The 14,256-nt window shown below is 46.9% G+C and overlaps 1 protein-coding gene across 3 annotated transcripts in view; it reads right to left on the bottom strand.

Moving 5' to 3' along the window:
- Positions 1 to 14,256, bottom strand: part of WDR37 (WD repeat domain 37) — a 223,964-nt gene that overhangs the window by 59,175 nt on the left and 150,533 nt on the right. For 2 of the 3 annotated variants that reach the window (XM_075316757.1, XM_075316758.1), the window contains 2 exons: positions 13,528 to 13,604; positions 10,882 to 11,119 (listed from right to left, as the gene is read on the bottom strand). In XM_075316757.1, the coding sequence (XP_075172872.1) occupies positions 10,882 to 11,119; positions 13,528 to 13,604 (315 nt within the window). The remainder of the gene's footprint in view (positions 1 to 10,881; positions 11,120 to 13,527; positions 13,605 to 14,256) is intronic. The other variant, XM_075316759.1, reaches the window with a different exon arrangement.

Raw genomic sequence — 14,256 nt, 5'->3', positions numbered from 1 at the left:
GTCCCCAATTCCAGTCCTCGAGGGCTGCCAACAGTGCATGTTTTCAGGATTTCCATAGTATTGCACATGTGATAATTTAATCACCTGCACAGTTGATGATTCCAACATCCATGCAATACTAGGGAAATCCTGAAAACATGCACTGTTGGTGGCCCTCGAGGACTGGAGTTTGGGAACCCTAGGCCCTATACCATACCATAAAGGGTGCTTTACACGCTGCGACATCGCTAACGATTGCTAGCGATGTCGAGCGCAATAGCACCCGCCCCCGTCGTTCGTGCGACATTTGGTACTCGCTGCCGTAGCGAACATTATCACTACGGCAGCATTACACACACATACCTTGTCAGCGACGTCACTGTGACCGCCGAACAATCCCTCCCTCAAGGGGGAGGTGCGTTTGGCGTCACAGCGACGTCACTAAGCGGCTGGCCAATAGAAGCGGAGGGGAAAAGATGAGCGGGACGCAACATCCTGCCCACCTTTTTCCTTCCGCAATGCTGGTGGACGCAGGTAAGGAGATTATCGTCGTTCCTGCGGTGTCACACATAGCGATGTGTGATGCCGCAGGAATGAGGAACAACATTGTACCGGTGGCAGCAGCGATATTAAGGAAAGGAGCAACGTGTCAACGAGCAACGATTTTGAACTATTTTGCGCTCGTTGATCGTCGCTCCTTGGTGTCACACGCTGCGATGTCGCTACCGGCGCCGGATGTGCGTCACTAACGACGTGACCCTGACGATATATTAGTAGCGATGTCACAGCGTGTAAAGCACCCTTTACTTCCATATGTAAAAATGTGCAGACACATCCCTTTAATAATACCAGAGTAGGTAACTGGGAGACTATGGTCTGTACTGACATTAGCAATGGCAGACATGAGATATAACGTGGCCACATCATACATAGCCTCAAACCAAGCAAATTATAAGAGTGTGCATGGCCTGAGGTCACAGAATACGGTCACCACTCCTATCCATATTCTAGGTCATCCGTTGATTACTTTTCCTTCCCACTCATGAAGATCGGCCAAATCTAGGAATAAGGACATTGCTATATTAGGACTTGAAATTGCCCAATAATTTTATGGAATCTGAATAACGCCTGTAATTTTTAACCTAGTACTTTTTAGAAGAAATAAAATGATAGTTTGGTGAAGACGTTTTTTAATATATGAGTTGTCTCATCTCATCTTGGACATTTCTTGCATATAAAAAAAAAGAGAATTTTGTTTACTTACCGTAAATTCTTTTTCTTATAGTTCCGTATTGGGAGACCCAGACCATGGGGTGTATAGCTTCTGCCTCCGGAGGACACACAAAGTACTACACTTAAAAGTGTAGCTCATCCCTCTGAGCTTATACACCCCCTGGTGAGCCAGTTCCAGCCAGTTTAGTGCAAAAGCTGAAGAAGGAGAATAGCCACCCACAAGTAGAACAGAGCAAGAACCGGAACAACTGGAGACTCTGTCCACGACAACAGCCGGTTATAACACGCGGAACAAGAAATTGCCAACAGGCAACATGGAGGGTTGCTGGGTCTCCCAATACGGAACTATAAGAAAAAGAATTTACGGTAAGTAAACAAAATTCTCTTTTTCTTTATCGTTCCTATGGGAGACCCAGACCATGGGACGTTCCAAAGCAGTCCCTGGGTGGGAAATAAACAGAAAAAACTAAGAAGTAGGCAGAACCTAACTTCACAAGTGGGCGACAGCCGCCTGAAGGATGCGTCTGCCCAAGCTCGCATCTGCCGAAGCATGAGCATGCACTTGGTAGTGCTTCGAGAAGGTATGCAGTCTAGTCCAAGTAGCAGCCTGACAGACTTGTTGAGCCGTAGCCTGGTGCCTAAAAGCCCAAGAGGCACAGACAGCTCTGGTCGAGTGTGCCTTGATCCCCGGCGGGGAAGGCACCTGAGTACTCTGGTAGGCGTCCGAAATGGTCGATCTAATCCAACGGGCTAAGGTCGGCTTAGAAGCAGAGAGGCCCTTGCGCCGCCCTGTGGTTAGCACAAAAAGAGAGGTGCACCTCCTGAGCGTAGCGGTGCGAGATACATAGATCCGGAGAGCACGCACCAGATCTAAAGTATGCAGCGCTTTTTCAAAGCGATAAACAGGGGCCGGACAGAAGGATGGTAAGGTAATGTCCTGGTTAAGGTGGAAGGGAGAGACCACCTTAGGAAGAAAGTCCGGAGTCGGACGGAGAACCACCTTGTCTTGATGAAAAACTAAAAAAAAGGTGACTCCGAGGAGAGCGCAGCCAAATCAGAGACTCTCCTGAGAGAAGTTATGGCAACTAGAAAGGCCACTTTCTGAGAAAGACGATACAAAGAAACGTCCCTAAGAAGCTCAAAGGGGGGTTTCTGCAATACTGTGAGGACCAAGTTAAGGTCCCAGGGATCCAAGGGCCGCCGATAAGGCGGAATGATGTGAGACGCGCCTTGCATGAAGGTGCGGACCTGAGCCAGCCGAGCAAGACGCCGCTGGAACAGTACTGACAGAGCTGAGACTTGTCCCTTGAGAGAGTTGAGGGACAGTCCTAGCTGCAGACCGGACTGTAGAAAAGACAGAAGGGTTGGCAAAGAGAATGGCCAAGGAGGATGGCCGGTAGAGCGACACCAGGACAGGAAAATTTTCCAAGTCCTGTGATAGATCTTAGCAGAGGAAGACTTACGGGCCCGAGTCATAGTGGAGATGACTTCAGGAGAAATACCAGAAGCCGTCAAAATCCAGGACTCAAGAGCCACGCCGTCAATTTGAGGGCCGCAGAATTCGGGCGGAGAAACGGACCTTGCGAGAGTAGGTCTGGACGGTCCGGGAGATGCCACGGCATCTCTATGGACAGTTGGAGCAGGTCCGGATACCAAGCTCGCCTGGGCCAGTCCGGTGCAATGAGGATGACTCGACGACCCTCCATTCTGATCTTGCGCAGGACTCTGGGCAAGAGAGCTAGAGGGGGAAACACGTAGGACAGACGAAACTGGGACCAGTCTTGAACCAGAGCGTCCGCGGCGAAGGCCTGAGGATCGTGGGAGCGAGCCACGTAAACTGGAACTTTGTTGTTGTGACAGGATGCCATTAGGTCCACGTCCGGAGTGCCCCATTTGCGGCAGATTGACTGACACTGCCGGGTGCAGGGACCACTCGCCACCGTCCACGCTTTGACGGCTGAGATAATCTGCCTCCCAGTTTTCCACGCCTGGGATGTGGACTGCGGATATGGTGGACTTGGAGTCCTCCGCCCATTGAAGGATGCGTTGTACCTCCATCATTGCCAGGCGGCTGCGTGTCCCGCCTTGGTGATTGATGTAGGCAACCGCTGTCGCGTTGTCTGACTGGACTCGAATGTGCCTGCCCGCCAACAGGTGGTGAAAAGCTAGGAGAGCTAGAAGCACGGCTCTGGTTTCCAGCACATTGATTGAAAGAGACAGAGTCCAAGTGCCCTGCGCTCTGTGGTGGAGATATACCGCTCCCCAGCCGGATAGACAGCCATCCGTGGTGAGAATCACCCAGGACGGGACCAGGAAGGAGCGCACTTGGGACAGGGAGAGAGGTCGAAGCCACCACTGAAGAGAGCTCCTGGTCCGTGGCGAAAGAGCCACTAACCTGTGTAAGGAGGAAGGCTGCTTGTCCCAACAGCGAAGAATGTCCAGCTGCAGAGGGCGCCGGTGGAACTGGGTAAAGGGAACAGCCTCCATGGATGCCACCATGTGACACAGCACCTGCATCAGGCGCCTGAGGGTATACCGGCGGGGCCTCAGCAGAGAGCGCACCGCTAGCTGGAGAGACTGCTGTTTGATTAAGGGCAACTTCACAAGTGCCGGCAAAGTCTCGAACTGCATCCCTAGGTACGTGAGACTCTGGGTCGGAGTCAGAGTGGATTTGGGAAGATTGACAAGCCACCCGAATTGGGCTAGGGTGGCGAGAGTGAGCGAGACACTCCGCTGACAGTCTGCGCTGGATGGAGCCTTGACTAGAAGGTCGTCCAGGTAAGGAAGCACTGCCAACCCCTGGAGGTGCAGAACCGCAATCACTGCTGCCATGACCTTGGTGAATACCCGAGGGGCCGTGGCTAACCCGAAGGGGAGAGCCACGAACTAGAAATGATCCTCTCCTATTGCAAAACGTAACCAACGCTGGTGTGAAACTGCAATTGGCACATGTAGATAGGCATCTCTGATGTCGATGGACGCCAGGAAATCCCCTTGGGTCATTGAGGCAATGACTGATCGCAGAGACTCCATGCGAAAATGCCGCTCCCGAACATGCTTGTTGAGAAGCTTGAGATCCAGGATGGGCCGGAAGGTACCGTCCTTTTTGGGAACTAGGAAGAGGTTTGAGTAAAAAGCTCTGAACCGTTCCCGAGCGGGAACTGGTACAATTACTCCATTTGCCTGCAAGGATGCCACGGCCTGTGAGAAGGCGGCGGCCTTGGAGCAGGGGGGAGTTGAGAGAAAAAATCTGTTTGGCGGGCTGGAAGAGAATGCTATCCTGTAGCCGTGAGATATGATATCTCTCACCCACTGATCGGAGACTTGTTTTAACCAAGCTTCGCCAAAGTGGGAGAGCCTGCCACCGACTAAGGACGTTGCTGGAGTGGGCAGAGAGTCATGAAGAGGCTGCCTTAGTGGCAGAACCTCCTGCGGTCTTCTGCGGACGCGCTTTTGGGCGCCAGTTGGATTTCTGATCCTCAGCTGAGTTGGCGGACGAGGCGGAGGGCTTAGAGGACGACCAGTTGGAGGAACGAAAGGAACGAAACCTCGCCTGATTCCTACCCTGGGCGGGTTTCCTGGTCTTGGTTTGTGGCATGGAAGTACTCTTCCCGCCAGTAGCTTCCTTAATAATTTCATCCAGCTGTTCACCGAACAGCCGGGAACCAGCAAAAGGGAGCCCAGCAAGAAACTTCTTTGAAGAAGCATCTGCCTTCCACTCTCGAATCCACAAGATCCTGCGGATAACGAGGGAATTAGCTGAAGCCACCGCAGTGCGGTGAGCAGCCTCTAGCATGGCAGACATGGCATAAGATGAAAAAGCTGAAGCTTGAGAAGTTAAGGCAACCATCTCAGGCATAGATTCCTTGGTGAGGGAATGCTTCTCCTCTAGAGAAGCAGAGATGGCTTTGAGAGCCCACACTGCTGCAAAAGTCGGGGAAAACGCGGCCCCCGCCGCTTCATACACAGATTTGGCCAGAAGGTCAATCTGATGGTCAGTGGAATCCTTAAGTGAGGTGCAGTCAGCCACCGACACAACGGTCCGGGCTAGACACCGGGGGGTCTACCTTTGGGGAGTGAGACCACTCCTTGACCACCTAAGGTGGAAAGGGAAAACGGTCATCAGAACCACGCTTTGGAAAGCGTTTGTCAGGACAGGCCCTGGGTTTGGTCACAGCGGTCTGAAAACTGGAGTGGTTAAAGAACACACTCTTTACTCTCTTAGGCGAGGTAAACTGGTGCTTTTCTGCCAGAGAGGGTTGCTCCTCTGATACTGGCGGACTGAGATCCAGTACAGAATTAATAGAAGCAATCAAGTCACTAAGATCTGAGTCACCCTCGGAAAGATCGATGGGGTACATGGAGTTAACCTCCGAGCCCCCCGTAAGGGCATCCTCCTCATCTTGCGAGTCAGCTCTTGAATCAGAGCCGCGGGATGAGGAGGGGGAGGAAACCCTGCGCCTTCTCTTAGGAGGACGGGGTCTGGGACCTGATGATGAATCCTCTGTGAGCTCCGATGGACGGAGGTCAGAGGATAGGGATCCTAAATGGCCCTTAGCAAGAGCATTAGGGGCACCCGGTGAGGGCTGATGCATATTCATCAAGGTCCTGGACAGAAGTCCCATGGACTCAGCAAAAGACTGGGATATAGACCTAGAGAAGGACTCTACCCAGGCCGGGGGTTCAGCCACAGGTGCAGAGGCAGCCGGAGAGACCACTGGGGGTGAGACTCCAGGCTGTGGCACCGCCAAGTTAGAGCAGGCATCACAATGTGGATAGGTGCTCGGCTCAGGCAGCAGGAGCTTACATGCAGCGCATATAGTATAAAGCTTTGGAGCCTTGCTCCTCGTGTGAGACATGCTGCTGGAGTGGGGGCTCTGCAAGAGAATGAACCCCAGGGAGAATATACAGAGGTCCACAACCAGAGACCGGCTGTGGCTTACCAGACCGCTGGAAGCGGTGTTGCGTGCCCTCCAGATCCCGAAGCCCGGACCCCCAATGCATCACACCTCAGCAGGGATGCAGAGTGCAGAAAGGCCAGCGCCGAGTGAACTCTGCCTGAGAAATGGCCGCCGGAGCGAAGAGAGGGGGCGGGACTTGGGGGCGTTCCCGTAGGAGAGCGGGAACTGGAGGGCCATAGAGACCTGCAGGGGAGGCGACACGCCCCAGCAGTGGGGAGTGACCCTCCCCCTGTGCAGGACGGCCGCCGGGAGGAGCCGTGCCTGTCCCTCTGCATGAGTGACATGCGAGGGTAGTTAACAGAAACTAGGCCTCCGGCAAAGCCGGGGCCTAAATTTAAGAGGCGAGGCCGACGCGCAGGCACTATCGGCGCGTTCTCGGGCGAAAGCTAGAGAACCCGCTGGAAATGCCAAAATAAATACATTCAGCATACTCTCCCCATACAATAAAGAACAGGGACTCCCAACACATAAAAGTCTCAGGTACTTAGCTGCTGAGACGCAGGGCCAGGTCCCTGGGGATGAGTGCTCCGGTCCAGCAGAATCCTCAAGGGGCTGTGGATGGAGACCGGTCTCCTGCCAGGCATGGAGACCGTGCTGGCTCCCACTTCAAGCCAGGGCCCAGGAGGGATGGTGAAGGAGCACGGCATGTAAGGCTCCAGCCTTGGAATCAACCTTACAACACCGCCGACACAGTGGGGTGAGAAGGGACATGCCGGGAGTCCAGACGTGGACCCGCACTTCTTCAATCTCTTTCCAAAAAGTAAAAAATCATATGAGAATGCATGTGTGGATGTATGCCTCCTGAACACAAAGCGATAAACTGGCTGGGACTGGCTCAACAGGGGGTGTATAAGCTCAGAGGGAGGAGCTACACTTTTAAGTGTAGTACTTTGTGTGTCCTCCAGAGGCAGAAGCTAAACACCCATGGTCTGGGTCTCCCAAAGGAACGATAAAGAAAGATATATTAGTGACAGCCGGACCCACATCTCGAGGGCCGCTTCATCACAAGCTGTCCGGAATGGGGAAGAGGTCTGTTCTCGAGATAGATGGGGGTCCCACTTGTGGCACCGGCATTTACTGGACGTTTATGGCATATAATGTCAATTACCCATGAAAGCCCCGCATGGGACGACGCCTTAATAATTCCTGCCGGTATTCTAATTGTACCACACTCAGCTCTAAATGAAGGTAGGAAATAATCAGCTAAATATCAGCAGTAAGGTCCTGTTCATACCACATCTCTGCATCCTGCTGATGGGCACCCCCCACCCCCTCCCCAAGCCTGATAATCAATGCTACAAGTGAACAGGAGAAAATCTTGCTGTTGCTAGTCATAGGCCTGTTTTACTTTCAGTTGCCTACAGGTAATGGAGTGGGGTTTAGTCAAAAGGATTGGTTTAATCTTTTTGTCCTACTGCAAAGCAGAGGGGGAGGCTCCTGCTGCAGACAGTTGTCCCACACGTTACTGGGACATGAAATGTAGACGTCAATAGTAATGGAAACTTTTTTTTTTTTTTTTTAACTATTACAAATTTATTACAAGATAAAAAAAAGGTCAAAACAAAGGAAGAGAATGATGTGGATAGTTATTTTTTTGTGTATTTTTTATGCTTAATATTCCTTTAAAGTGAACCTGTCAGGTGCAATATGCACCCAGGACCACAAGCAGTTCTGGGTGCATATTGTTTATCCTGCCTAACCGTCCCTGTATCTAGTAGCATAGATAAAGAGATCTTTAGAAAAAGTATTTCTAAAGATCTTTTACCGTATGCTAATGAGCGAGGGGACTAGTAAAACTAGTATAACTTAGCATGTTAGCACGCCCACAGGGCCCCACAGGGGTGTACTAACATGCTAATGAATGTGCAGCGTCACAGGATGATCTCACTCACCTCTATGCTGTCCCACGCTGGATTTCGGCTCGGTGTGAATGACCCTGGAGTTTGGGTCATGCGCACTATGAAGCCGGGTGTACGCGTCCTGGCTTGAAACTGAAGTAGTGCGCATGAGCCAAACTCCGGGGTCATGCGCACTGAGCCGAAATCCCCCGTCGGGCGGTGATGGCAGCGGAGAAGTGAGTGAGCTCATCCTGTGATGCTGCACATTCATTAGCATGTTAGCAAACTCACAGGGGTGTACTAACATGCTAATGGGGGCGACTAGCCAGGGGAACTAACGCCCAGGGGACTAGTCCCCTCGCTCATTAGCATACGGTAAAAGATCTTTAGAAATACTTTTTCTAAAGATCCCTTTATCTATGCTAGTGTATACAGGGACAGTTAGGCAGGGATTAGTAACATACATCCAGAACGGCTCTTGGTTCTGGCTGCATATTGGACCTCACAGGTTTCCTCTAAGGCACCACTCCAGTGTTTTATTTTATCCATTTGTTAGAGATTACGTCTGTAAATGTAAAGCTTCAAACTACATACTCATCAGTAAACGTCTTCACCAGCTTTCAGCCCCGCTCAGGTACCATGTGGCTGAAGGTGTGCACAGATTAGTGTGAGAAGCAGAGGTTTTGTTTTCTTTTAAAAAAAAAAAAAAAAAATAAAAAAAAAAAAAAATAATAAAAAGGTTCACAATGCAAATTTATGGGAATTCACAACCAGTTCCGTGTCCCTCAGACTTATATATTGCGAGAAGTCCCTTCAGGAACACACAGTGATCCGGCAGATTGCAAATCCTGTTAGGCCCTGTGCGCACTAGAAAAAGGATTTTTCTCAAGAAATTTCTTGAGTCTGAAAGATTAGCGCACTTGCGTTCAAAAAACCGCACCAATAAACGCACCGAGAAAACGCATATGTTTTTACTGTGTTTTTTCTGCAGGTTGGTGCCTGTGTTATTTTTTTTACCATTATCTACGGCAAAAAATGCAGGTACCTGCAGAAAAGAAGTGACATGCTCATTCTTTTTCTCAAGAAATTCTGCAGAAAGAATGTTCTTGGGGGAAAAAAAAAAAAAAAAAAAAACCCGCAGTGTGCGCACAACTAATTTTTTTTTCCATAGGTTTTGCTGGGGAATGTCTGCAGAAAGGTTACAACCATTTTCTCAAGAAATGTCTGCAGCAAAAACGCAAAACAAAAAACGCGGGTAAAAACGCAGTGTGCGCACAAGGTCTTAATCTTTGCTAAAGTGACCGGAACGGGGCTGAAAGCAGATGAAGATGCTGATCGATGGATATGTAACTTTATACACACAAACACAAGTAACAAAAGGATAGGCTACTAATATCTGATCAGTGAAGGTCCCTGCCCAGGAGTTGTGCTGGGGGATCAGACCATGTCCCTGTATGGTCAGACACAGCCATTACACAGCACACAGCAGGGACACATATATAAGATTATCTCAGCACAGGAACAGTTGTTTGTTTGGTTTTTTTTTAAAACACCTATTTGTGAAAATTATTATTATCCAAGCTCTATTAAAATCAACTTTAAAATTAACTTTGTTCGTGGGAAAACCCCTTTTAGGCTAAGTTCCCATGTCCAGTGGCCATCTGTTAGAACGAATCCATCAGCAATCTATTGACAGAAAAAAGTTGAGCAGATAAACTTTTTTGCCTGGCTAACAAAAAAAAAAAAAAAAATGATCTAGTTGAAATAGTGGTTTTTTTTTTTTTGGTGTTTTTTTTAAACATTGAAGTCTATGGAATACAGATGATATTGTATAGCTTATATACAGTATATATTTTATATTATGTTATATAGCGGTTTTCTTCCATTTGAAACTGATCCAATAAGAAAAAAATGGATCCTTTTCAAATGTAAGAAACACTGATGGCTAATTAAAGGATCCATTTCCCATAGACATCGATGTTTCAAAAGGGAAAAAAAAAAAACGCTATAGCTAAAATTAGGTGTTTCTTTTTAGCCGGACTGCGAGCACAACTTTTTTTAGACAACAGATTACTGCTGGATCCTTTCTAATGGATGAATATTGGGTATGTGAACACAGCCTAATCCAACAAGAAAAAAAATAAACAAACAGACGAAGGATGAGAGCTGGCTCATAAGGCTGCTTTCACACATCCGTTTTTTGCCATCAGGCACAATCCGGTGTAAAAGCTGATTCAACGGATCATGTGAAAAAACGGATCAGTTACATCAGTTTGTTCCATCAGTTCCTTCAGTTTTTGGACGCATCCGTTGTGCTACTGAGCATGGGCAGTAGCAAAAATCGGAATCAGTCGTTGTAATGCGTTGTATGCCGCATTATGACGGATCTGGCGCCCATAGGCATTCATTGTACATGACGCCGGCCGCTGCCAAAAAACGTTCCATGCTGCGTCCTTTCCGGCATCTGGACACAGAAATTTTGCAGGATCCAGCACACGCCGGATGCAACGCAAGGGCATCAGGCACAATCTGGCAGTAATACAATTCAATGAGGATAAAACGCATCCGGCACCGGATCCATTTTATCCGGTATTCAAAGCAAGAGTCCATGAAGTATAAAAGCATGGCATACACCATCCAAGATCCAAAAAGTGCTGTTATCCCATATAATGTGCAGGTAAAATAGCGGGGAAAAGAGAGTTGGGTGCAAGCCCACCCCAAGGACGACGGCCGCGTCGCACCTTGGGTGCTTCTACGGGTTCGCCAAATTGTGACTGATGGCAAAAAACGGATGTGTGAAAGCAGCATAAGGTAGGGGTGGATTTAGACAGGCAGTGAATAAAGGTTTTATTTCCACATGGATACCTCACCTGTAAGGGAGTGGACGAGCTCCGATGTCTCCACATCGTATAGGTTGGCGGTTCTATCCCACGATGCGGTGACGGCTTGTTTCCCCCCAACCAGCCAATCCGCAGCTATGACCACTCCCTGGTGGCTTTTAAGCGAGGTTATGGGAACTCGGACAGTAGGACAATCACTGGAAATATCTCCATCGGCGTCAAGGTCGTCTTTATCCGAGAAATCCACTTCTTCCTCTGCAGAGATCTGCTGAGAATAAAACATGGCACGTTATTTGCTTTACCCACAATGATGTGACCTACAACCTCAGATAAAGCAAGGTTTTTAAGGCTACAAGGCCTCATTCACATGTCTGTGTTTATACAAGTATGTGAAAAAATGGTACCGTGTTTTGGGTCAGAAGTGTCATCAGTGTATGGTCTGGGTCCATTTTTGCTATTTGTCGTCATTAGTGTTTTTTCTGGATGGATAAATACATTACAACACTTTCCTATCCTTTGCAATGTTAAGTACAGCACAGCTACCATCTGTGCCCTGTCCTTGTTTTTCAAGGACACAAAGACTTGTATTGGCCATTTTCATCCATAATACAGTAAAAAGAAAAAAAAAGGACCTCTGAGTTTTGCATGAACATACGATCTGTGAAAAACACGGACATGTGAATAGCACATTTCATTAGAATGGGTACATGTAATATCCGGGAAAAAGCCAGATACGGCATATATGTGCAACACAGACAAATGAATGAGGACTGAGACACACTTTTCAGCAAGAAAATAATGTTGCTAAAAAGTGCGCGTGTCTTATAGCCCGGAGATATATGTAATGTTATTTATTTATATTATACACACACACACACACACATATACATACACACATACATTATATATACATTTTTTATAATATATATATATATATATATATATATATATATATATATATATATATATATATATATATATATATATATATATATATATATATATATATATATATATATACATACATATACACACACACACACACATATATATACACATCTCTCTCTCTATATTATATATATATTTATATATATACATATATACATATATACATATATATACACACACACATATATAATATATACATATATACATATATATATATATATATATATATATATATATATATATATATATATATATATATATATATATATATATATATATATATATATATATATTATATATGTGTGTGTGTATATATATATATATATGTATATATATATATATACACACACACACACACACACACATACACACACGTATATACACATACAAACACACACACACATATATACATACATACACACATACATATATACACATACATACATACATACATACATGTATACATATATGTATGTATATGTATGGAACGGATGCGTTCCACTGTGATACGGAGATCTGTTTTATGAGTCTGACATGTGCTGGAATAGGCGCGTGAGGGATATCCGGCCTTATCTTGGACCGGATGTCTTTTGCATTCCACGGTGGAACGCGGAAGTAACAGGGTGAACTCGATACTGAACATGGAGGAGCGCGGGAGCTAATCATCTTGAGAGGTGGGAGTAATCAGGAGATGATGAAAGTTATTGGATGAGATCTGGGATTTTAGGACACCTGTGCGGTTATAAAGGCAGTTTCATCAGCCTGTTGACTCCTTAGGCTGCTTTCACACATCAGTTTTTTGGCATCAGGCACGATCCGATGAAAACACTAATGCGACGGATCCGGCGAAAAAACGGATCAGTTGCATCAGTTCCTTCAGTTTTTTGACGGATCCGTTATATTACTGAGCATGCTCAGTTCAAAAAAACTGATCTGGTGGCCGTATCTGTTTTTTTGCCGAATTACGCCGGATCCGGCATCCATAGGTTTCCATTATAAAACACGCCGATCCGGCATGATACGGTTTTTTGCTGGAGGCAAAAAACATTCCCCTCAGCGTTCCATCCGTCCGCCAGACAAGCAAATGTTGTCGGATCCAGCGAAAGCCGGATGGAACGCAAGGCCATCCGACACAATCCGGCGCTAATAGAAGTCTACGGAGTAAAAAATGGAACCGGCGGCAACAGACGCCGGATCCGTTTTTTCAGGTTTTTGCCTGATTGTGCCTGATGCCAAAAAATTGGTGTGAAAGCAGCCTAAGAATCATGAATATCTGGCAGCATGGTAGCTGCTACTGGTGTATCTAGCCAAATTAATTTATCGGCCTCCTAATGAACCAAGGATTGGGGAAACGCGTTGGGCACAGGAGGGAGAGGATATTGTAGGGACTGAGTTTCCCTCGCTCTTCTGTGCACTGGGCTGTTTTATCTAAGTGTATTGTGGTTTTGAACCTCTTATTTATCAATAAATGTTAAGTTTTAGATAGGGAATTATGTTAAATTTTAAGCAAACATTATAATCCAGATACAGCACACCTTATGTTCTACCTGCAGCAAAAAATAGACCTAATAAAGCGCAAATTCACATTAAACCTCAGGCGTGTGCAGGGTTTATTATAACTCTCCAGAAAATAGTGCATCATCATGTAAAGCACCGTTCACACAGCGCTATTTCAGGAATTGTATGACCCGTTTCCCTGCAGCATTGTTCATTTCTGTATGGGCTTACGCTGGTGTCTGCGGACGGCTGCGGCGTGGGTAACTGCACCACGTAGCGCCAGATGTGAGCCGTCTGGTCTCCAGATGCTGGAAAACAAAAAGAAAAGCAATGTCACAATGAGCAAAAGTCATTCCCTGCTCCATATCACGCTCTTATTACATAGATCTGCTACGTACAGAGATTTTGGAACTCGGGGATAGACGTGTTCTGCACCTGATCGTGAGCTCCCGTGGTTTCCGCCACAATGCGGTCAGGACGGAGTTGTCACTTTCGGCTTTACAGTAAATACAGACCCTATATAATCCACTGCTCAGAATCAGTAATGGAGTGAGGGGGAGCAGCAAAACCAAATACCAACCAGTCCATAAACACCCACGTCTAGAAATAACACCGCACCGAGCACTCAGTGTCTACAATTCAAGGTAAATTACAAGCCAGTAACAAATCAGGTCATTAGAATTGATGACGGATAGATATATCGGTACAGATAAAGATACCCTTAAATCACCGTGCATGTAGACTCTGGATTTAAAGTGTTAAAGGCAGTGGGAAATAAAAAGTGAATGTGCCAAGTAAAGCCGCTCTGCACCAGATTTCACAATAGAGGCAGCATAACTTAATGAAGCTGGAAATTCAAAGAATAGCTGCATTGAATTTTTTAATGCTAAATCCTAATCTCTGCCCATTTAACCTGACTTAACAGCTCCTCAGTGCACCTCCTCCCTGCTGCTACTAACA

The sequence above is a fragment of the Anomaloglossus baeobatrachus genome, chromosome 6 (genome assembly GCF_048569485.1).
Source record: "Anomaloglossus baeobatrachus isolate aAnoBae1 chromosome 6, aAnoBae1.hap1, whole genome shotgun sequence".
Lineage (NCBI taxonomy): Eukaryota > Metazoa > Chordata > Amphibia > Anura > Aromobatidae > Anomaloglossus > Anomaloglossus baeobatrachus.
The sequence above is the reverse complement of the archived record's forward strand: the minus strand, read 5'-3'. Positions and strand labels throughout refer to the sequence as shown.